Source organism: Saccopteryx leptura, chromosome 1 (assembly GCF_036850995.1).
Source record: "Saccopteryx leptura isolate mSacLep1 chromosome 1, mSacLep1_pri_phased_curated, whole genome shotgun sequence".
Lineage (NCBI taxonomy): Eukaryota > Metazoa > Chordata > Mammalia > Chiroptera > Emballonuridae > Saccopteryx > Saccopteryx leptura.
The window spans coordinates 246,204,248-246,228,991 of NC_089503.1; the positions used below are offsets into that span (position 1 = coordinate 246,204,248).

At 49.6% G+C, this 24,744-nt stretch overlaps 1 protein-coding gene across 7 annotated transcripts in view; it reads left to right on the forward strand.

The window, feature by feature from the left end:
* The window catches only part of CELF5 (CUGBP Elav-like family member 5), a 44,351-nt gene that overhangs the window by 8,179 nt on the left and 11,428 nt on the right, over positions 1 to 24,744 (forward strand). For 6 of the 7 annotated variants that reach the window (XM_066343432.1, XM_066343441.1, XM_066343469.1 and 3 more), the window contains exons 2-6: positions 7,991 to 8,073; positions 19,391 to 19,442; positions 21,203 to 21,331; positions 22,368 to 22,447; positions 24,113 to 24,259. In XM_066343432.1, coding sequence (XP_066199529.1) covers positions 7,991 to 8,073; positions 19,391 to 19,442; positions 21,203 to 21,331; positions 22,368 to 22,447; positions 24,113 to 24,259 — 491 coding nt within the window. Of the gene's footprint in view, positions 1 to 7,990; positions 8,074 to 16,285; positions 16,344 to 19,390; positions 19,443 to 21,202; positions 21,332 to 22,367; positions 22,448 to 24,112; positions 24,260 to 24,744 lie in introns of those variants that run through there. The other variant, XM_066343460.1, reaches the window with a different exon arrangement.

Below are 24,744 nucleotides of genomic sequence, written 5' to 3' on the forward strand. Positions count from 1 at the left end.
AGAGTCCTAGAACATAGCTAGATATCAGGCATCTAGAGGCATGAAGGGGGCAACCAGTGTGTCTGGGAAATTACAAGAGGATTGAATTTAAGGGCATTGGAGGGAAGTGTTGAGAAAACAGGTCAGAAGACAACAGTAATTAGGTTGGGAGGGCTGTAAGGACTGACAATCTTGGCTTTGACCTGAGGGCACTGGGGAGCCATGACATGACTGAAAGTTAGGGAGGAACATAGTTCACAGCTGACTGCGGGGATATTCCTTTGGTGGCTTGTGTGGAGGAAGGATGGAGGGAGGATGGGAGGCCAAAGACCAGAGAGGCAGCCAAGCCACTCGGGTGGGAGAGGTTGAGGCCTGAGCTGGGCCTGGGCTTTAGGCGTGGAGAGAGGGGATTGCTGGAGACGTATTTAAGATGTCAAATTATTAGTTCTTGGCAGGGGAGGGTGGGAGATGAGGAAGAGGGAGGGTTCTTGTGAAGTGGGTGTCACCTAGGCTGACCCTGCTCCCAAGGGTCACTGGATGATGTCTGGAGACATCTGTGATTGTCACAACATAGGATGCTCCTGGCATTGAGTGGGTGGGGCTAGGGATGCTGCTCAACACTCTGAAGTGCTCCGGATGGCCCCACAGAAGTGAGCTAGCCCCAGTGTTAGCAGTGCCAAGGGGAGAGACCCTGCTCTAGGATGAATGAGTAGCAGATAGATGGATGAATAGATGTATGCATACATGCATGGGTGCATGGGTGCGTGGGTGGCTGGCTGGCTGGCTCGCTGGCTGGCTGGCTGGACAAGTGAAAGGGTGGGTGCAAGGATGGATGAATCACTGGTGCAGCAATGATGACTAAAACCTGGGAGGACTCAAGACGACTGTGGGCAGGAGATTGGGGAAGGGGGGTCCAGAAGAGCTCTGAGAAACCCTGATATGGAAGGCTGGGGCAGAGGAGAAGGCAACAAAAAAGTTTGAGAAGTGGTAGCCAGGGAGGTGAGAGGACAGCCTGGAAACAGTGCACCCAATGGAGGGGTCCAGGAGTGTAATCTCTGAGCCTAGGGCATTGCCCTCTTGGACAGGAACTGGTGAGTTTATAAATGTAGGGAGGAATAGTGAATAGGGGAGAGGGCTCATCAGCCCCATTGTTTTCTGTGAAGTGGGTGACAGCCTCAGGATGAGAGGAGTAGTGGAGAGGGTGGCCAGGAGCATTTGGGTGATGGAGAGGTAGTCCCACAGCAGAAGGGATGTCTCTTATAATCCTAAATAAATAGTATTGTGACTCATGTTTTATGAATGATAAAGTGGGGGCTCAGAGAGGTTAAGTGGTTGGCCAAAGATCACACAGTAGAAAGGCATTGGGCCTAGATTAGCCACTAGATTACAGAGCTGAAGTTAAGGACCAAGAATGTGAGGTATCAATGTGCAGGGGGTTTGGGATCAAAGGGGTTTAGAATGAGGGGTTCACATGATTGGTTATGGTTTAGGTCCTGGCCTGGGAGAGAGGGAGATGTTGGGGATCAAATAAAAGATGAACAAGGTTCTTTCCTGCATTTGTTACCCCAGCAAAGCTGGCACACAATAGGTGCTCAAAAAATAGTGACCGGCAGGGGGAAGGTAAGGGATAAAAATGAATCAAATGTGGTCATTGACCTCAAGGAGATGGTTTTGATATTAGCAGATCAGTTCAGAAACAAAATAAATCCATTCAGTTAGTCAAAAAGCATTTATTGAGCACCTGCTGCATACCCAACAGTATTTAGGTCTTGGGGATGCTGAAAAACGTAAAAACTTCTGTCATTGTGGAAGCTACATTTCAGTGGGGGAGACAGAGATAAACAAATAGAATATATGGCATGTGAGATGGTTATAAGGGCACTAGAAAAAAAAGAACAGGGTGGGAGATGGTTGAGGTACTCAAACAGGGTTTCACTACGGGGATGACATTTGAGTCAATACCTGAAGGAAGCAAGAGTGAGGAGACCTGGTGAGGAGCACATTTCAGAACAGCATGTACAAAGGTTGTGGGGCAGGACCATGCCTGGCCTGGTGGAGTAATGAGGAGGCCCGTGCGGCTTGAGCAAAGTAAGTGAGGGAGCAAGGGAGGGGATGAGGGCTGGGAGTGGGCGGTGGAAGGTTGTGTAAGGCCATGGGGGCTTAGGGAGGACTTGGCCTTTTACCTTAAAGGAGGTGGGAGCCCTGGTGGGCTGTGGGCAGCGGGGGGCAGAACCTGACTCAGGTGTACACAGTTGCCTTCTTGTGGCTTCAGTGGGGAGGACACTCTGGGGGGTCAGATAGAAGTTGGCAGACTAGGGCAGAAGCAACTGCCCTGGTCCAGGTGAGAGATGATGGACCTGGACCAGGATGATGGCCATGATCAGTGGCCAGATTCTTACTGAGCACACACTGTGTTCTGGGCCCAATGCTGGGCACTGGGGACATGTCAGTGACTGGGATACACCCTGTTCTGACCCTCAAGTACTGAGGGGGCAAATAACACATGACTAGGCAGCTACAGCACGAGTAAGCATAACTGTGGTGGGGGAAATACAGGCACAGAAAAAGCCCATGAGATGCCTTATCCACCATTGGTTGGGGGTGGAAAGGCTTCCCAGAGAAGGGGTCAACTTAGATGGGACCTAAGGTTGAGGAGAAGTGAACCAGAGCTGAGAATTAAGGTGTGTGGACCAAGGAAATATGGTTTTCAACGATGGTCAGTGAAAAACCGAGCATGGGTGTGGCCAGGGTCAGTGCAGCCAGGGACATGGCCAGCCAGGGTCAGTCCCCAAGCTTCCCAATAAGTGACAACAATTCCAGACTTATGCATGAGAATAAATATTATAAATATTAAGAAGGAAAAGCCAATGTTTTTTTATTCATCAAAAAAATTTTAGGCCATCTAATCAGTGTAACAAGCTTCAGCAACTTAAGTAGTCCCCAGTGTGTTGGAATTTTCTGTAACTCAGAAACTGCTGGCCCCTTTAGCTCGGTGACATCAAACAGATGACTCAATAGCTGATGTCTCAGTTTTCCCATCTGTAAAATGGGGATAATAATAATAATATCATTTTCTTAGGCTAGTCTCAGGATTCAGTTGATATGGGTGACATGCCCCGTAAGATGCCTGATGCTCAGTGGACATCGACTATTATTGTTATTACGATTTCAACATAAAATCCCAAATGACCCCAGAGCAGAGATCAGAGGATCTTGACATGAGGAGGGACCCTAAAAATTCCCTGACGTATAAATTTCCTCTATGTGGAGCTGCTTACTTACTTTCAGGAACGGGGAGCCCTCTCCTCATCAAGAGAGCCGTAATGAGGCAGATCTAGTTATTAGGAAACTTTCATACATGGAGAAATCTCTTGCTCCCCAGAGATCCCCCCATTAGTGCCACTCTGTCTTTGGGTCTTGAGACATCTGTGGGCACTGTCCACCCCTAAGCTAAGTCCTGGTCTGAACTTTAGATGTACAGGAAACCATAGGATTGTTGAGTGCTAAGCATTCTGTCTACTGGTTCTTGAAGGAGGGACTGCCCTCTCTACTTGCCCCACCCATCAGTTAACCCCTCAGGGTTCAGCCAGTTTGGGGAGGAGCTTATGGACACCCATCCCAAGCTCCCGTGTTATCAATGGGGCTGGTGTGTGGTGTGGTGTGGAATCAGGATGAGAGACTTGCCTGATGTGGGCATCGGGTGGGGTGAGGTTTCCCACAGAGAGTACAGTTATGGAGGTTGGAAGTGTGATATCATGATATCAGTTGAGTTGGTTCCTTCTGAGACTGTGGGGGAGAACCTGGTCCAGGCCCCCCTTCCAGCTTCCAGTGCTGCTGGCAATCCTCACTGTTCCTTGGCTTGATGATACATGCCTTTGTTTTCACATGGCCTTCTCCCTGTGTGTGTGTGTACGTCTCTGTGTCCAGATTCCTTCTCTCTTCTGAGTACAATTCTATTGCATTAGGCTCACCTTAATCTAGTATGACCTCTTCTTAACTAATTACATCTGCAATGACTCTATTTCCAAATAAGGGCACATTCTGAGGTCCTGGGAGTTAGGAAAGCAACGTATGAATTGGGGGGGGGGGGGAATCCAATCCTACTAGGAACTGAAAACTCTGTTTACCCAGAAGGCTCTATTTATCCAGACACGGGTAAACATCACACATTTTCAGCACCAGGGATAGCGGCCCGCGATTTGTTCCTCCTGCAACAAAACTTCCAGATGTAGAGGCTGATGGTTTATATGGGAGGGTGCTCCAGGGTCTTTCTCTACCCTCCCAGAGTCAGCACATTTCATGTTCTGCAGGGAGGACTCCACAAGCAAGAATGGACCCAAGGAGGAACCTTGGGGGAGTAAATTCAGAAAATAGAAACATACATACAGAAAAAGAATAGAAAGATAATGGATTGAGAGAAAATGTTTGCATCATCCATAACCAAAAACAGATAAATACACACAATATATAAAGAACTTTTACAGAGCAACAATGTGCCTGGCTTCATTAATAACTCTAGGAATGTATGTCAAAATTTCAAGGAAATGCAATGGCACACGCATCATAATGACTAACATTTAAAAGCCTGGAAAAACCAATTTGGTGAGAAAGAAGCACTAATAAGATTCTCAGACCCTGTTGGTGGAAGTATACATTATACATGGGTGCAACCCACTTTGGAAAACTGAAAGAATTAATTAAACTTAAACATACACCAACCTATAACCAGCAATCCCATTATTGGATATGCATTTGTGCATCAAAATATGTATATATGCAAGAATGTTCCATAGCAGCTTTATTCATGATAGTCCCAAACAATGAACAGGCTAAATGCCTTCCACGGACAATGGATAACCATTTTTAGTGTATTCATGAGATAAAATATTACATAGAAACAAAAAGAAATGAATCCCTGAGACACACAACCACCCCTTGTTGAATGGAAGAAACCAGACACAAAAGAGAACATGGGCTCTGATTCCACTTATGTAAGTTCAACACAGGGAAGCACTCAACTACATTGAGTAGTGATGCATGTGGTGTGGAAAGCCATATGAAAGCAATGACCTGGTTATCACAAGGGCCAGGGGAATGGTCACTTTTGGGGGAAGAAAGATTGTCGTAGAGTAGGAGGAACATTGGGGCTTCTGGTATGTTCTATTTCTGGACCTGTGAAATGGTCACATGACTTTATAATTATTTGTTACATTGTATCCTTATATGTTCTGAACTTCTTTTTGGGGGGAGGGAGAGAGGAGGTTTGTAATATATATATATATCAATTATGATTTTTTTATTGTGGTAAAATTCACCATTTTACAGTGTACAGCCCAGTGGCATTAAGTACACTCACATTGTTGTGCAACCATCACCACCATCCATCTCCAGAACATTCTCATCTTCCCAAACTGACACTCTGTCCCCTTTAAACATGGATTCCCCATCCTCCTCCCCCTGGCTCCCACCATTCTACTGTCTGTCTCTGTGGATCTGATTCCTTTTGGAACCTCAGAAAGTGATATTATATAGTATTTGGCCTTTTGTGTCTGGCTTATTTCACTGAATATAATGTCCCTAGGTTCATTCAAGTTGTAACATGGGTCAGAATTTCCTTCTTGGCCCTGGCCAGTTGGCTCAGTGGTAGAACGTTGGCCTGGCGTGCAGGAGTCCCGGGTTCGATTCCTGGCCAGGGCATACAGGAGAAGCGCCCATCTGCTTCTCCACCCCTCCTTCCTCTCTGTCTCTCTCTTCCCCTCCCACAGCTGAGGCTCCATTGAAGCAAAGTTGGCCCGGGAGCTGGGGATGGCTCTGTGGCCTCTGCCTCAGGCGCTAGAATGGCTCTGGTTGCAGCGGAGCAATGCCGCAGATGGGCAGAGCATCGCCCCCTGGTGGGCATGCCGGGTGGAGCTCGGTCGGGCACATGCGGGAGTCTGACTGTCTCCCCGTTTCCAATTTCAGAAAAATACAGAAAAAAAAAAAAGAATTTCCTTCTTTTCTAAGGTTGAATAATACTTTATTGTACATACATCTCACATTTCATTTATCCATTCATCTGTTGATCAATATTTGGGTTGTTTCTACCTTTTGGCTATTGTGAATAATGGTGCTGTGAGCATGTGTGTGCAAATATTTCTTGAGTCCCTGCTTTCAATTCTTTTGGGTATCTGCCCAGAAGTGGAATTGCTGGATCATATGATAATTCTACATCTAAGTTCTTTTTGAAGAACCACCAAACTGTTCTCCACAGTGGCTGTAGTATTTTACATTTTACAAATTTTTTTTTAAAATGCTATGAACTCTCATCAGCTCTCCTGGTGCCCCCCTCCTCAGGATTCTGGTAGATGTCTCAGGCCTGGGGCAGGGACCCCACCCCATCACCCAGCCAGCTGGTAGGAGCAGCCATTGTGGTGAGCATAGCCTATCAAAACTCAGCTTTAATTAGCTCCTGCCTGGGACAGAAGTGGGCACCCTAGAGCTCCTCTGCACAGGAGGCCAGGAGTGAAGGGAGGCAGAGAGATAGGGACCATAAATGGGAGGAGGTGGGGATGAGGAACTCAGAGACCAACAGCATCAGAGCAGCAAATGATGGTCTTATTTCACAGGCATTGAAAACAAGGCCCACAGATGTTAGAGAGGTAAACCCCAGCTCTGGGCCCAGACCTCTGTGTCCATCCCAGGGTACCTGACACCTGCCTGCAACCCTCACCCCCTCCTCCTGCAAACATCTTTCAAAATACCTTTGGTCTATTGGTCTTTCTCTGGGTGCTTCTTTCTCATTGCTTATTTTTGTTTCTGTCTCTCAGTGTTTCTTGCCTCTGTCACTTCCAATGCCTCACACTGCCTCCCACCCTTATACCCCACCCCCTGCCCCAATCCCAGGTGGTCATCCATTCACACCCTGGCTTTGGACCCCTTCAGGGCTAGCCCTGACCCGTGCCTCTCCTGATGGACCCTGCTTTTTGCCACCGACCTATGCACCATCTCACTCCGCTGATGCCTTTTGGTTGGTCCATTTCATGGTGCTCTCAGATCATTCTCTCTGATTGGGGACACTGAGGCAAAGATGGAGCAGTGTCTCATTCAAGATCAAAAGCAAATCAGTGGCAGTGCCCATTGCTTCTCATCCCAGTGCTGGGACCTCTTCTGGCTTCTTGGAGCTGCTGGTGCCCTCCCCACTGTCTTCCCACCACCCCTTCCCCAGGACACAGCTCTGCCCACTCCCCTGACCCCACATCACCCAGCCCACAGTTCTGAGCATCTCTTTATCAGTGTGAGCCATGGACTTCATTAATAGCTGGGGCTCCTCTCATCCCTTCCCTGTTTCACTCTATGAGAAGAGGCAGTAGGGGGCACTGAATCATTGCTACTACCTTCCCAAAAGGTGGTCTCAGGGTCCTCTTTTTATTATTTTAATTGTAGTAAATTACACACAACATAAAACCTACCACTTTAACCATTTTTCTCCTTTCTTCTATTTTTTTTTTTTACTATAGTAAACTGCACAATATTAAATTGACCAGCTTAACCATTGTTAAGTGCACAGCTCGGTGGCATTCGGCACAGTCACATTGTGTGCAGCCATCACCACCATCCATCTCCAGGACTTTCCCACCTTCCCAAACTGACACTCTCTCCCCATTAAACACTAACTCTTCAGCCTCCTCCCTCAGCCCGTGGCACCCACCATTCTAATTTCTGTCTCCATGGATTTGACTCCTCTGGCCACCTCCTATGAGTGGAATTATACATTATTTGTCTATTTGTGTTTGGTTTATTTCACTGAGCAAAATATCCTTAATGTCCATCAATGCTGTAGCAGGTGTCAGAATTTCTTCTTTACAGACTGAATAATATTCCACTGTATGGCTGGACTACATTGGGTTTATCCATCCATCCATCCATGGGCACTAGGGGGTGTTTCCATCTCTTGGCTATTGTAAATTATGCTGCTGTAACCATGGGTATACAGAATCCTCTGCTTTTAACACCTCCATTCTCTCACCTCCAGGCTGTGCCTTTCTCACTTACTGTGCCAGGGATTCTGCCATCAAAGCTCAGACTGCTCTACACGAACAGAAGACCTTGCCCGGGGTGAGTCTGGATGCTGTCCAGGGGGCTGGGGGAATAAAGGGGCTTCTCTCAGCCCTGGAAGGCTGAAGGCTTTTTTGGGATCAGCTGTGAAGGCCATTGTATCTGGACTCAAAAAGAGGCATAAGGTTCAGAGGGACAGAAATGATCACCAGAGTGAGTATTCATTGAGTGCTTACTGAATATCTGGCCCTATGCATCATACCAGAGTGGTTGTGAGTGGTAATGCAGATGGCACCTGGCCCAGGGTATGAATGTCATTGGCCTGAGACATGAAGATGAGGAAGCATAAGCAGGTAGAAGGAGTAACATGTGCAAAGGCCCTGAGACAGAACTGTGCCTGGTGTGTTGCAGGAACATAGAACCAAATAGAGCTACAGCACCTTGATGCAGGGGTTGCTTGGAAATATTTCCATCTCCAGGGGAGGCCAGCACAGGCTGTGCTCCTGCCACGTGTTTCTTGCCAGCCCTGTCCTCTTTAGGTAAGCAAGAGGTCCCTGCCCCAGTGAAGAATAGGGGTCACCTAAACCAAGTGAGGCTTGGCCCCCAGGCAGCGCCTTCTGATGGAAAGTGAAGGAACCATAATGAGATTTGTGGCACTGGGAGTGGGGAATTCCTTCTGGAATTCTCAGGGACCCATCAGCATCAAAAGCATTCAGGTACTGCTTGGGGCATCTGTGGCCATCAATGCTGGGAACATGAGCACAGCACAGCCGATAGTGGGAAGTCGGGGGTGTGCCTGCCAAGTGGGTTCTAGATAAACCGGGTGGTTAGGGAAGGCCTTCCTCTCTGAGGAAGTGACCTGATGGGAGGGAGCCAAGCACTATCTGCAGGAAGGGCATTCCTGACAGAGGACACAGCCAGTACAAAAGCCTTGAGGCTGGACCAAGCTCGATACATTTGAGGAGCAGCGAGGTCAGCAGAGTGAAGAGTAAAGCCATGGGAGTAGGGAAAGGTGGAAGGAGGATGGGGAAGGAGAAAAGGGCAGGACCACGTGAGGAGTTTAGATTTTATTCCAAGGGTGGCTGGGCCATGGGACAGTGGCAGGCAGAGGAATGACCTGGTCTGATTTTCATTTTCAAAACCCCCTTCCAACTACTGGAGTCCCGGGGCTGCTTAACAAAGAAATGCAAGCTGGGGGGTTTAAAGCAATAGAAACATATTATCTCACAGTTCTGTAGGCCAGAAGTCTGAAATCAAGGTGACAGCAGGGCTGCACTCCCTCTGGGAGAATCTTTTCGATGACTCTCTCCTGGCTTCTGGTGGCTGCCAGAAGTTCCTTGGCTTGGAGATTGATTCATCACTTCACTAACTCCTGCCTCTACTGTCACGTGGCTGTCTCCTCTGTGTCTACATCTTTCCAATATCCCTCTGCCTTTCTCTTATAAGAACATCTATCATTAGATTTAAGGATCACCTTAATTCCAGGATGACGTCATCTCGATATCCGTTGATTAATTCCACCCATAAAGACCCCCTTTCGAAATAAGGTCCTGTTTCATTCACAGATTACAGAGGTTAGGACTTGGACATATTTTAGAGGAGCCACCATTCAACCCACTACAAAGGGCTACCACAAAATGAATGGCCAGATGTAAGGCCGACCCGGGTCAGCATCGCCAGGGAGAACCAGCTGGCCTGCATAGAGGACTTAGTAGAGAGCAAACAGGATGGCTTCTTGGGAAAGGGTTCGTTTGAGCTGAGTCTTGAGAGATGGGGAAGATAGCAGGTGGAGATGAAGATGGGGGTGGTGTGAGGACAGAGTGTACCAAGACTTGGAAACTTGCCTGGCGTGTTGTTGAGAACACACAAGAGTCTCTGTCATCTAATGGAAGAGTTTACATTAGGTTAGGAGGAGTTTAAAACTCAGGGCAATTCTGTTCCCAGGGGGACATTTGTCATTGTCAAAACTGGAAGATGCTGTGGGTAGAGGCCAGTGATGCTGCTCAACACTCTATAGGGCACAAGACAGTCCCCTGCAACAAAGAATTATCCACCCCAAATCAATAGTGCCCGGGTGGATAAATCCTCATCAGGAGACTAAGGAGCTGGTGAGCAGCACTAATAGAAATACAATGCAAACCACTTAGAGTAGTTAAAATTTCTACCAGCAACATTTAAAAAGGAAGAAGGGCCCTGGCCAGTTGGCTCAGTGGTAGAGCGTCGACCTGGTGTGCAGAAGTCCCAGGTTCGATTCCCGGCCAGGACACACAGGAGAAGCACCTATCTGCTTCTCCACCCCTCCCCCTCTCTTTCCTCTCTGTCTCTCTCTTCCCCTCCGGCAGCCGAGGCTCCACTGGAGCAAAGATGGCCCAGGTGCTGGGGATGGCTCCTCGGCCTCTGCTGCAGGCACTAGAGTGGCTCTGGTCGCAACAGAGCGACGCCCCGGAGGGGCAGAGCATCGCCCCCTGGTGGGCAGAGCGTCGCCCCCTGGTGGGCGTGCCGGGTGGATCCCGGTCGGGCGCGTGTGGGAGTCTGTCTGTCTCTCCCCGTTTCCGGTTTCAGAAAAATACAGAAAAAAAAGAAAAAAAAAAGTAAAAAGGAAGAAGGAACAGCTAAAGTGAATTTTAACACCATATTTTATTTTAACACATCTGTGAAATCTTACCATTTCAACAGTCAACATAGTTTATTAATTAGAATTAAACAAAATTTAAAATTCCATTCCCTAGTCACACAAGCCCCATTTCAAGGGCTCAGCAGCCATATGTGGCTGGTAGCTACTATATTGAACAGTATAGTTCCAAAATGTTCTGAGTCCAGGATCAGCAAAGTTATTTATTTAATTAATTATTTGTTTATTTATTTATTTTATAGAGAGAAAGGTGGGGTGGGGAGCAAGAAGTATAAGCTCATAGTTGCTTCACTTTAGTTGTTCATTGATTGCTTGTCATATGTTCCTTGACTGGGCAAGCCCAGGTTTTAAAACCAGGGACTTTAGCATTGCAGGTTGACATTTTATCCACTGTGCCACCACAGGTTGGGCAGGATCTGCAAAATTTTTCATTTAAAGGATCAAAAAGTATATCTTTTTGGCTTTACCAGCCAGATGGCAACATAAAACCTCAGACAACATATAAATGAATGGGTATGGCTGTGTGCTAATAAAACTTTATTTACAAAAACAGACAGGGGATCAGAATAATCAGGCTATAATTTGCCAAACCTCATTCTAGACCAGGCTTCCCCAAACTACGGCCCGCGGGCCACATACGGCCCCCTGAGGCCATTTATCCGGCCCCCCACCACACTTCCAGAAGGGGCACCTCTTTCACTGGTGGTCAGAGAGAGGAGCACTGTATGTGGCGGCCCTCCAATGGTCTGAGGGACAGTGAACTGGTCCCCTGTGTAAAAAGTTTGGGGACCCCTGATTGCTATCCAATAGAACTTTCTCCAATGATGGACATGTCCTGTCTGTGCTGTTCACTAGTTATATGTGACTTTTAAGCCTTTACAATGCAGCAAATAGCCCTGGCTGGTTGGCTCAGTGGTAAAATGTCAGCCTAGCATGTGGAAGTCCTGGGTTCGATTTTGAGTCAGGGTACACAGGAGAAACAACCATCTGCTTCTCCACCCCTCCCCTCACCCCTCTCTCTCTCTCTTCCCCTCTGGCAGCCATGGGTCTAAAGGTTCTAGCAAAATTAGCCCCGGGTGCTGAGGATGGCTACATGGCCTCAGCCTCAGGTGCTAAAATAGCTCTGTTGCTCGGCAACAGCGCAGCTGGGCAGATCATCACGTTGTAGGGGCTTGCTGGGTGGATCCCCTGTCAGGATGCATGCGAGAGTTTATCTCTGCCTCGTTATCTTTCACTTAATTTTAAAAAATGCAGCAAGTATGACTCAGGAACTGAATTTTAATGTTATTTAATTTTAATAAATTTAAACTTAAATAGCTATGTATGGCCAGTGGTTACCACATTGGACAGCTCAAATCTAGAATGTTCTATATCAGGAGTCAGCTACCATGTTAGACAGTACAGACCTAGAATGTTCTAGACCCAGGAACATGATGCAGTGTCATCATATGTCTAGATAGCAGAGTTCAAGGTCTCTCTTTGATACCAGCTTACAGTTGGGTGGTGAGGAGTATCAGGCAATACCCTTGCCTCTCTGGGCCTCAGTTTCCCCAGTCTCCACACAAGGCCCGGAGAGTAAATTGTCACCATTGTTGGGCACTGCTAGGGTCCCTCATCTAGATGCCATGTCCACTACAGGGGCTAGGGCTGCTGCCAGTCCTATTCGACAGAGGGGGAGACTGTGGGTAAGACAGAAGGGACTCATGCGAGGTTACCCAGCAGGTGAGGACTGCAGCTACATCCACCCCATTCTGCAGGCTTTGAACCTCTGGCTTGTCTGCTTCAGTTTCCTGCAAGCTGGTCCCTACCCTCCTGGGGGTGAAGGTTGATGTTTGATAAATAAGGGGCGGTGGCTCAGGACAGCCTGGGGAAGGAGGGACCCCTGGAAACCTCCCCCCAGGCCTGGGCAGCATTTTGTGGGAGTAAGTACAGCCTGATTTTTAAAAAATATTTCTTAAAGTTTGCAAAATACCATAGAGATAAAAGAACACACAAAGAGAAAAGTGCAGTCACACAAATAACAATAAAACAAGCACCCCCATTATTACTACACAGTCAGACACCAGAACCCTCCACCCCATGTCCTCGAGTCACAGCCTCTCTCTTCCTGTTGGAGAAGCCACTATTCTGACTTTTATGGTATCCAATCCCTGTTTTTCTCCATGGTCTCAGCACTTATAAATACATTCCTAAAACATTAGATAGCTTTCGCCTGTTTTCCTTTTAACCCAATATGAATGGAATCATATTCTACTCAGGCTTTTCCACCTGCGTTTTTTCCCACTTTGCATGAGAGTCAGCACTACGTGCATCCCTAATCGGTGCTTTTTTGTTGCCATGTAGTATTCCACGGCATGAATACATAACCTATTTGTTCATCTTCCTGTTGGTGGACATTTGGGTTATTTCCAGTTTCTGATGTTCCAAACAGAGACCCTTGTCTGTGTTTTGGTTCTGGTGGGAGTGTGCCATGGTCCCATCAGGCACATACTCAGGAGTTCTGAACCCTAAGTGTGTGTACCTTTAGCTTCTGGTTAGTGAAGGGGTTGATTTTCTGGTTAAACCACCGTCTTCCAAGGACACCATAGATGTGGGATCAACCTTTCAGAACCAGAGCTGGAAGCTCATTTTCAGGTTGCACAGAGTGTGTGTGTGGCTGTTGGGGCAGAAGGCACCCCTCGCCTGTCAGCTGCATCTGAGCACCCATGTCTGAACCCCACTTCACCCCCTGCCCAAGACATCTTCACCAGAAGATGGAGCTGCATGAGGTTCACCTCGTGCTGGAGAACCCCTCCCCCCCGCCCCCACACCTGCTCTTGTGCCTGCACATGCTTGCATGCACAGCCAGGGAGTTAGGGGCCAGAGCTGAGTCACTCTAGAGATCAAGACAGCCATCATCTCTCCTGTCCCTTGCACACCCCTCCCTCCCAAAAACCCATGTGCATGTGTGTGTTGGGGAAGGCAGTGAAGAGTGGACATTTCGTCTTTTTATCTCTTGATAAACCAGGAAGGGAGTGACCTGAGTCATTTGCTTGTCTTGTGTCCCCCCCCCACCCCGCCCCGTCATGGCACAGCCGAGCTCCCCCTCCCTTAATGCTGCTTTCTGAAGTGAGAATGATGCCCTTTTCAGTCTCCTCCTCAAGTGTGCCAGTGGGGTCCATGAGGGACACAGTTTAATCAAATCTCAGCATTCTGGAGTAACATCCTAAATTGAATAACAGAATCTCAGAATAGAGTCTGGAATGGACCCAGGACTCTGAATTCAGATTGGGCAAGTGCCTCAGATCCCAGTGGAAGATCTCAGCTGGGCTAAGATCCTGGTGGTGGAATGGGTCCTATGGGGACAGTGGAGGCCAGTGGGCCACTGTCTCTTGGACAATAAGGGGCTGAACTGTTTAAGGCAACACCATCTCTTTCATCATGAAAGCCACACTTCTGCCCACCTAAGCACCCCAGAACTTGATGTGTCTGTCTGTTCGGCTGTGGGTCCCACCATAGACCCTTCTTGAAAACCTCTTCATACACACAGGGTTCTCTGAGGTTGCCCCCTTGCAGGACTCATGCCCACGCCCCATGACTTGGCTCAGGGTCAAGCCAAACCTGCAAATGAATCAGGGGCCCCAAGGTGCCAAATCTAATGAGTTGACCTTCCTGGGCCTCAGTTTTATTACCTGTGAAATGGGACTGTAGGAAAGTTTTTAGGATTCTGTGAGGTCATACATGCCAGGTGCTAAACACACAATGGGAACTTGGGAAATCTATGCTGAATGAATGAATGGACCATCCAAGGCAAGTCAAGCTTCAGGATTCATGGCTAGTCGTGTTATCCTTCTGAGCCTGTTTGCTCCCATGTAAGAGGGATAGTGTAGACACGGCCTGGCACAAACTCTTGGGTTACCTCTCCTGATGAGCACTGTGCCCAGCACATATTCAGCTTGCTCTGTGCCCATGGGGACAGGGACTGGGTTTCGCTTTCTATAAAAACCATAGATCTTGCTTCATTTCATTTCAGTTGTTAGTTGTGGACCCTGTGCTGGGTTTTTTGGGTAAAGAGGCATAGCCTCCTCAGCCACTGCTCCAAGGAGCTCACCCAAAAGAGCAACAGTATGTGTGTATGTGTGTGCTCGCGTGTGTGTGTGTGTGCGTGTGTGTGTTGGGGGATGTGCCATGATCAAAGCAAGGTCTGGGCAAAGCAACCAAAGCAAATGGATAGCAATGGGAAGGCTTCAGGAAGAGGTAGCATTTGAGGGGCCTCCTTCAAGGCAAGGATAGGGTACAGAGGGGTGTATTCTAGCCCAATTAATACAACACCAGTGTCCTGGGGGCTTGGGAGGAACGCCTGGGGCTGAGCAGTGAATTTGGCTCTAATGCCAGGATGAGGAGCTAACATGCTACTCCAAAGGCAATAGGGAGCCATGGCAGCATCTAGACCAGGAGAGGGGATTGGCCTGGGCCCAGGTGGGAGAAGAGGAGGCTGAAATGGTGGCCTAGGCAGCCCAGAGTGGGAGTCTACCTTGCTTCCTTCCTCTCCACACCCCTTGGAAACAACACATTTGGGGCTTTTCCTGGGGTCCCTACATCTTCTAGAGGCACAACTTTGCAAATCCAGGACACTCTGGAGCCCTGGTCTGACCACTAGAGACTCTTCTTGCAGTCTCTCCCCCCCCCCCACTGGCCTCAGTTTCTCCATCTGTAATATATACAGGTCAGACTTAAGGGACCCTATTTTTCCAATGGTGTATGGCTTAGTTGAAGTCACCCAGCAGAAGCTGGAGGGGTGATGGGCGGAGCGAGGACTGGATCCCAGGCACTTCACGTGTGCCCGCCCTAAAGACAAACACTCCTGGAGTTCCAGCCCACAGGACCCTTGGCTGGAGACACTGAGGAAATCAGCAGGATTAGGCCTCTGATTCTGACTTTCTTCTTTCACTTTCTGATTTCCCCATCCATAAAATGGGAATGTTTCCATCTCACAAAGTTGGAGATTAAATGAGACAGTGGCTATACATATTGTTCCAACATGAGAAATTGTCTCCCCGTCAAACTCCTATTCAAAACTCTATACACTTCAAAACTCACTGCAGACTTTCCATCGTCAGTGCAGCCCCAGGATAGCCTTTGCCTCTTCAGTGTTCTTTGCTCTAGGCTCCTCCAGCCTTTGATTCTGCCCTCTTCCCCAACCCTGAACCTATGAGTTTGGGAGTATCTATATCTGCCTCTGTCTCTCCCTTTACCAGACAAGTAAGATCCTCCTTGGGACTGCAGAATCACTCAATATGGGGCACACTGGGAATGCTGAGGAATACGTAAATGAAAAGAGGAAGAGAGGGCAGGGAGGGAAGAGATGCAGCATTGGGGAGCTAGAGAAAGTGGAGGGGTAGGGAGAGCACTTGGCAGAGACCTTCGTGGGACAGATGGAGAGAGGGAGATAGAAGGAGGTGGGAAGAGCCAGTTGGGTGGGTAGGGACAACTGGAGAGGTGGGTTATGGGGAGACCTGCCTCCCTCCATGACTCATCTCCTCCAGGCTCCATGGACAGGCAGGGCCTGGCCAGTGGCTGGTGGAGCTCCTCAACATCGGACACAAGGAGTGAGGCGGTGGGCCTCAGCATTTGTGTGGTGTATTCCTGTGAGCCCTGGGATGGCCTTGCAGGCCACATCACATGGATGCCAGTCTGGTATGGGTCTCCAGGCCAGCGGGTAAGATGGGGTACAGGGTTGTGGGGTACAGACAGCTGCGTCTCTGAGCCTTGGCTTTCAAGTAGGGGGCTGGAGAGAAGGAGGTTGCCTGCTTGGCTTCTGGGACTAGATCAGGACCTCTCCCTGCTGTCAAGCTGACCCAAGAGGAAGGAGGAGTCTCCCAGTAGGAGGCAAAAGGTTCTAGGTTGCACAGCAGGCAGAGCAGGTGAAAAGCAAGTACCCAGGCCACAAGAAAGGGGTGAGGGTTGAGGGTTCTGGGATGGGGGCAGGTTCCCTCTCTGTGGCCCCCTCCCAAGTTCTCTCTCTTGGCTCATCCATCTATAGAAGATTATATTTAAATATCTCTTTTGTGCAAGGCAGGAGCTAGGCTCACCCCTAAGAGGTGGTTTCCATGGTAACAACAATTGCCAGCTTCCATGTGGTGAATCAGTGTTGCCACGGCAACCCTATCCTCATCTGCCCAAGGTGCTGGTAGCAGGGAGGATGTGCAGGCCAGTGGAGGTGAGGTGGGAGGGGTGGGTGAGCAGGAGGCTGATACTCAGGTGCCCCCTTTCTCCCCACCTCCCTTTACCACCTTAGTCTGACCCCAGTCCAGAATCTGGTCCCTCCCAGCTGGTTGAAATAATCTTCACTCCTGCCTCCGGCTAGCAGGGTATGGTACCCAGGTGGAGAAACCTCAGAGAGAGAGACAGAGAGAGAGAGAGAGTGTGTGTGAGAGAGACATGGTTCCCCTTTCCCTTTGAGGGTGTGGCTGGGTGGCTATAGTAATTGAGGACACTGGGTTGGGGAGACTGAGGCCTCTCTGGTTCTGAAGCTCCCTAGGCTAAATTTAAATTGAGGCAGCTGGGCCCATATGTGCCTGGGACACACACTGAGAGAGGGAGAGGTATCCAAAGTAGGAGGGCTCAGATAGGGCAGGAAGTGCAGAGAGACAGAAAGGACTCAGAAGGAGGGGGACTCCGAGAGGGGAGGGAAGCTAGAGACAGAAAGGGCAATTTCCGAGGGGAAGAGGCTCAGGGAAAGTGGGTGCTGAGTGATGGAGGGGGCCAGGAAAGAGGTTCAGAGCTGGGATACAGCCTGAGAGAAGTGGAAGGAGTTCAGAGGAGAAGCATGTGATTTTCAAAGTTGCAAAGGGGTCTTTATTCATTCAAATTTGATCTCTAAGAATCCTTAGTGCCTTAACTCATCTCCCATGACCTTGATGGATATAGTAAATTACTTCTCCAGGGCCTTGATTTAGACATCTGTAAAATGGTGTGAGGCCCTGGCTAGTTGGCTCAGTTGTAGAGCATCTGCCTAGCATATGGGTGTCCTGGGTTTGATTCCCAGTCAGGGCACACAAGAGAAGTGGCCATCTGCTTCTCCTCCTCTCCCCCACTCACTTCCCTCTCTCTATCTATCTCTTCTCCTCCTGCAGCCATGGCTTTAATGGAGTGAATTGGCCCCAGGCACTGAGGATGGCTCCATAGCCTCCGCCTCTGGCACTAAGATCATCTTGGTTGCTGAAACAGAATAATGCCCCAGATGGGCAGAACATTGCCCCCTAGTGGGCTTGCTGGGTGGATCCCAGTTAGGGCACATGTGGGAGTCTCTCTTTGCCTCTCCTCCTCTCACTGAATAAAAACAATGGGGTGAAAATCATGCCTCTCTCTTGAGCTTGCTGTGTAACTGCACTATGATTAGAAAACTGACATTTATCAAGCACCTTCTCTGGATGGGTAGGGATCTACTTTAAAATTGTCTGATGTAGGACCAGGACTCGCTGACCCCAGGCCTGTTGGGGAAGGAACAGGTGCCTTTCTGTGCTAGCAGATGTTGGCTACTTTCTTCTGGTCAGCTCAGTTCACCAGGTTCCTCTGATCTTCCCATGTCCTCTGCCCTCTGTGGGGTGATGCTGTAGTCCCAAGACTGGAGGAAGAAGAGCAACACATAGACATGTCCTGCCCTGAGGCAGAAGGAGGAGGGAACAGAGGGGTAGAAGAATTGCCTATGTGGGGGCTCTTGAGTTGGGTTTTGAAGAATGAGACACCAGGTTGGGAAGGGGATTCTGTCCTAGGACCAATGGAGAAGCAAATGCCACCCTCATTCTACATCTCTCAAGTCTGTTGTCAAATATTCACATTAGCTTATATCATACCCATGGCTGGGTAAGTTTAGAGATAGGGGCTAGTGGAGGATTTCTTCTGTTAAACATAATTTTCAGTGCCAGGGGTGGGAGATAGAAGTATCCAGAACAATGAGTCCAGATTGCAGGCCAGTCCACTCAAGTATGACAGTCCTCCCACCAAGGCTCAGAGAGCTGACTAAAAGTAGCAGCCTTGGTGTATTAACTACTTCTGAGTAACAAACCAACCAAACCATTTTATTTGTTTATGATTCTGTCGGTTGGTATTCCTGACCTGCTCAGCTGGGTGGTTCTGCTGGTCTCTTCAGGGGTCACTCATGCAGCTGCTGCCAGGTAGGTCTTGACTAGGGCAAGTTGGGCCAGGATGACCTCACTCCTAAGTCCTGTGTGTCAGTGGGGCCTCTGTACATGAGATCTACCATTCCTCCAGTAACTTCCCTGGGCATGTCCAGCTGGTAATCCCAGGGTCACAAGGTCTCTTGAGGCCAAGATTGGAACTTCCACAACTTCACTTCCATCATATTCTCTTGGTCAGAGCAAGCCAAGTTCAAATGCAAAAGGAAAATAGACTCCAGTTATTGATGAGAGAAACCACAAAGTCGCATCACATACAGAGACTGGAGGAGTCGGGCCATTTTTGTAAACAGTCTATTGCACTTGGGGAGGAAAAGCTTCCTGGAGGAAGGGATATTGTTACTGAGTTTAAAGGGCTTAGTAAGAGTTTTCCAGACAGTGTGAGCAAAGCCCTGTAGGCGGGACCATGTGTTGTTTGGTTTGAGTGGAATGTTAGTTGCTGCCAGGTGGTTGGCGGGATGCTGAGGCTGGGGAGGTAGGCAGGGTTGCCTGGCAGAGCTCAGGCAAAGTCCCTACCCACGCTACTCTCACTGCTGACCTTGACCTCCCCCTCTCCCTCTCTTCACAGATGGCGCGGCCAATCCAGGTGAAACCTGCCGACAGTGAAAGTCGTGGAGGTAGTTGTCATCTCTCCATGACCTCCAGGCTGGGGGTTGACAGAGGAAAGGGGAAGGAGGGAAGAGCCCTTCACAAAAGGCTGCAGCAGTCCTGCCTGCTCACACACCTAATAAAGTAGGGACAGGGTAGCAGGGGGGCGTGTCCCCTCTTCCCAGCCATAGAGCCACAGGCCAGTTGCAGCTGCTTTTCCCTGGAGCTTGAAATACCCTACACCTCTCAGGGAGCAGTAGTGGGATCTTCAGACGCAGAGGGGATGCAGTCCCTGAAGGGCAGTGGATTGATTTCTGGTGTGTGTGTGTGTGTGTGCATGTTTGCACATCTGGACAAGTGCGTATGTGTGTGCATGTAAGCATGCATACTTGGGCACATCTGTTTGCAGGCATGTGCTAGTATGTGCACATATGCATGTGTGTTCCTGCAGCTTGTGTGGTGGGAGTGTGTGCACGACTGCACACCCAGCCTATGCATGGGCATGTATGTTCAAGTGTGTGTACTTGACTGTAACAGCCTGGGTATGTGGGCATGTAGGCTGGGGGCCTGGTGTCTTTGTGGGGGCAGACTGTGTGGTGGGTGTGCCCATAGTGGGTGATGCTTGGCTATCCCCAATGGGATACAAAAACTCTTGGAGATTTTTGTCCTCCCTTCCCATCTCAGGTGGATTAGGGACTGAAGGAGAACAGCCAGCCTTGGGGATGGTGTGTGGGGTAGGGCTCTTAGGACCCTGTGTATGTGTAGGAACCTGGTAAAGCCTGTATGGTCTGGGAGCCTGTTTTCATACTGTTCAACTTCGTTGCCAATGTGGGTCAGAAATTAGAGGTGGGGCCTGCATGTTTTCATTTCTTTATTCTCTTTTCTCCCTCCATATCTGTTTCTCTCTTTTTATCTTTTCTCTCCTGTCTTTTTGGTTCTCTGCTGCTCTCTGTGTCTCTCTTTGCCTCTTTCTCTCTCATTCTCATCTGTCTCTCCCTGATTTTCAATCTCTCTGCTTCTGTGTTTCTCCTTCCCTCCCACCCCCATGAGTGACAGCTGCCAGAAAACTGGTCTCCATAGTAACCTAGTTTACAATCTCTGGGAGAGGAAGCTGCCACTGTTCCTGGTTACAGGGGAGCGGCACAATTAGCCCAGAAAGCAAGGATTTGGTGCCTCACACAGGAGAGGCTGGCCTACACTGACTCTCAGTCTTACCCTTGGGCAGGTCCCAGCCAGGCATTCAACCAGGCACCCACTCCAACCCCACCCGATGGGGCCTGCAGGCTCCCTAGGCACTTGGTCTTCTGCACACATGTGCCCCTCACTCATTCAACATTGATTGCCAGGCCCCTCCTGATACCTGGCAAGGTTGGGCAGGGAGCTCTGCTGGACACTATGAGGCCATCAGGACTCACCCCTCCCTGTAAAATCTAGATGGTAGACAGACAGACCAACAGGGACCTATGCCAGGCAAGGCAGTTCCTAACCCTGGTACTAAGTGTGGGCTATCTAAGGCCACAGGAGGGAGAGACCATCTTTGCCTCCGAGAGAGTGGGGGCAATGGAGCAGAGGCCCTAAAGAATTGAAGAGAGGGCATTCCAGAAGAGGTATACTGCATAAGCAAAGGCGTGGAGATTGGACCGTGCAGGAACGTGGGAGGATGGAGAGACCCAGGGCAGGGAAAGCGCCTGGCTGTGATCTCCCTTGCACACGCAGAACAGGCTGGCCCAATGGAGAAATTCCCAGAGGCTTTCAAGCCAGGACTCGGCTGAGGTGGTGTCTCCGCCCACAGGGGACCGGAAGCTGTTTGTAGGGATGCTGAACAAGCAGCAATCGGAGGAGGATGTGCTGCAGCTGTTCCAGCCCTTCGGGGTCATAGACGAGTGCACGGTGCTCCGGGGGCCTGATGGCAGCAGCAAAGGTGACAGGCCAGGGTCTGGGCTGGCTCCGGGGCCGGGGGCCGAGGAGGGAGGGTTGAATCCCTTGATGGGGCGGCTCTGGAGGCGGGGCTTAGTTCATTCGCGCGGAAAGGGACTGGTGGGTGGGGCTCACCAGTGGTCGGGACCAGCTTTTTTGGCGGGTGGGCGAAGACTGGTCCTACCTACATGCATAAGTCCATCTGGGGATGCCTGTTTCTACCTAACTCTGTATGTGGAACTGTTTACGCCTGGATTTGCCTGTGGACGGTATCTCTGCTTGATCCTACCTACTCCACCATTCCTATATGGCTGTACCCTCTAGGAATGATTATTTAATGACCTCCAAAGACTTATTTTCCTGTCTGCCCACGTGGCTGTATGTGAAGAGGGTTGATTATCACTTCTGCATCTATTAGTCTCTGACTCTTTCTGCCTGGGTGTCCAAATGACTGTTTCTGTCTGGGTCTTCATGTGTCTGGTAGTGTCTGGCAATCTGTCCACCTGATTCTGCCTGTGTGACTGACCAGCTGGGTCTGCACTTGTCTGGTGACTATCCCCATTTCTCCAACTCTGGTCACACGAGCCTATCCATCGGATTGCGTCTCTGCCTGAGTGTGCACACAGGACTGTATCTCTCTGCATCTGTGTCTCATGGTTGCCACTTTAATTCTGCACATCTGATTACAACTTTGGATCTCATGGTGTTGGTGGCTGGTGGATGTTCTCTAAGCCTGTTCCCTTAACTTGATTGTGCATTTGACAAGCAGCTATCTGGCTGGCTTTCTGATTAAATGGATGGCCAATTGGCTTACCGTCCAACGATATGGCTGGCTGTATGCTTCATTTACTGCCTGATCCTTCATTGTCCAGCTCTCTGTCTGAGCAAATGGTTGGCTAGCTCTGTTGTCTGGATTTCTGACTTTCTGGCTGCTTGTGTCTGATGCTGACTGGCCATCCAGGCCTTGATGCCCCTCTCTGGTAGCCCCTGCCTACCCAGAAAGACCCCACTGCCTCTCACCTGTTCTTCTCTTGGAGTAGGCTGTGCCTTCGTGAAGTTCTCCTCCCACACAGAGGCTCAGGCGGCCATCCATGCCCTGCATGGCAGCCAGACCATGCCGGTGAGTAGGAGCTGCCCTGGACCATTGTGGTGGGCATGGGAAAGGGGTGAGGGGACCTTGGGTGAGGGGACCCTACCCCTAACATTCCGGCCAACCAGTATAGTCCCGAGCTCTTTTTCAGAGAGAGCACAGATGGAAAAAGGAGCAGTTTTTGATGGTGCTATGAGTGGGCGTATGCATGTGTGATTGTGCATGTATGTGAATGTAGATTTGAGTGTGCAAGGATGTACTTACTGCCAGTGGGTGGCTGCATGCGTGTCTAAGAGAGCATATGGGAGTGCACACATATTTGTGTGAGTGCACGTGTGCAAGCATGTCGAGTGCACAAGTATGCTTGGGTGATGTGGAGGGAACAAGTGCATGCTTATGCCTCTGTAGGTGTGTATGTGAGGGTGTGTGAATATGTGTGTGGATGAGTACGTGTGTATGGCTGAGGGTATGTGACTATGTGTGCAGAGTGACTGTATATGCTTATGTGTGTATGTGTGTGATTTTGTGCATGAATATGTGAATGTATGTGTGCAAGTAAGTGTGTATGTGAGTACTGTGCATGAGTGTGAGTTACATGGTGAGTGTATGTGTATATGTGTAGAGAGCATTTGTGTATGTGTGTGAGTATACAGGAAGAGTGACACCTGAGTGTGGGTGAGATTTGCCAAAGCCAGCATGGACACATGAGGGTGTGGGAGTGACAGGATCAAAGGTGGGTGAGAATAGGCAGTCCCAGAGGAGGAGGGTAATATGGGTTAGAGAGGCCTGGGGTTCAAGGCTGAGGCACACAGATTCCCCCTATGGCTATGAGGAGCTACAGAGTGGTTTGACAGGAAAGGGAAGGGGCCAGGTTGGTTGGAAATGTCTCTTTGGGACCAGAGTAGGGGCTAGGCAGTGGCAATACTGGAGCCAGGAGCTTGTGGGTCAACAGTGGGTGAGGCTGGGGAGGATCACACAGGCACTGGGTCAAATCTGCATGCGAAGATGAGCCTTGGAAAACAGCTCTCCTTTCAATTGTTCTTGAAAATGGGTGTGAAGTGCAGGGCAGTCTCAGAAGAGCAGGCATCAGTCTTGGTCCCTGGGCAAGGAGGGTTTAGTTCATCACCAGGTCAGGCTTCCCCCTACTCAGAGCTGGGGCTGGCAGGCATAGTTGGGAGTAAGCTCTCCATCAAAGGGGACATGTCAACCACTATGATGTTTGGAATCTCACCTGTTCTTAGGTGCAAGGTGCCATTTGCCAAATTATGCATCTGTGCCCTGTTGTTCCTCTCTGGTGACTGGATTTTCACCTGTTCTCAGGTGTGGGTGACAATTATAGGGTCCTTCACCTGACCATCATTGTTCCTCACCAGCAGTTGGATTCTCCTCTCCTGTTTTTGAGAGTGTGACTGAGAGCCAGGGTCCCCTACTGTACCCCAAACACAGCCCCCTGTGCCAGTACTCCACCTGAGTGCAGGGTTGGCTGCATGGCCAAGTGCAAGACCCAGGACTCTGATTTTCAGGTTGTCTTGCTGTAGTGCCTGAGGTCTGCAGTTGGAGGCTCATGGATAGGGCCAACAGCTGTTGCCATCTACACCCCTCACCCAAGGGCCCGAGCTAGTGTGGTTGTAGGGACCCGAGTCCTGGTTACCTCCCTCCATTTTTTCCCTTCCTTTTTTGCGGCTACCACTACAGGGTGCCTCCTCCAGCCTGGTGGTCAAGTTCGCCGACACGGACAAGGAGCGAACACTACGGCGCATGCAACAGATGGTGGGCCAGCTGGGCATCCTGACACCATCTCTCACACTGCCCTTCAGTCCCTACAGTGCCTACGCCCAGGCTGTGAGTGACCCCAGCAAACATGCTTTTGTCTCCAGTAGGGTTTCCAGGACCACTCTGAGGATCCAACTCAGTCTCTCTCTCCATCTAGTCTGTTAAGGGGTTTTGCCTCTCTCCCATCTTTCTGTCTTTTGCCCAGTCTCTCTGACTCAGGGTTCTATCCTGGTCATGGCTAAGCCCACAGATCCAGGCTGATTCTGATTCCTGAGCTCCTGGCCTGAGCCAAGATATCCAGCTTGACCCCCCTGGTTACTTGAGGACGAGGCCTCCCCCTGGGAGCTATGATCTCAGCTGAGCCCCAAGCCATAAACTGAGCCCTAAGCTTAAGCTGAACCACAACTCTGGACTGACATGACCCCATGCTCAGTCCCCAAATCTAGGCTGAGCCTTAGCCCCAAACTGAGACCAAACCGAGACTGAGCCTCTAAATCCAGGCTAACTCCAAAGTAAGTCCCAATGCTAGCTGAGTTCAGTGTTGGCTGATCCCT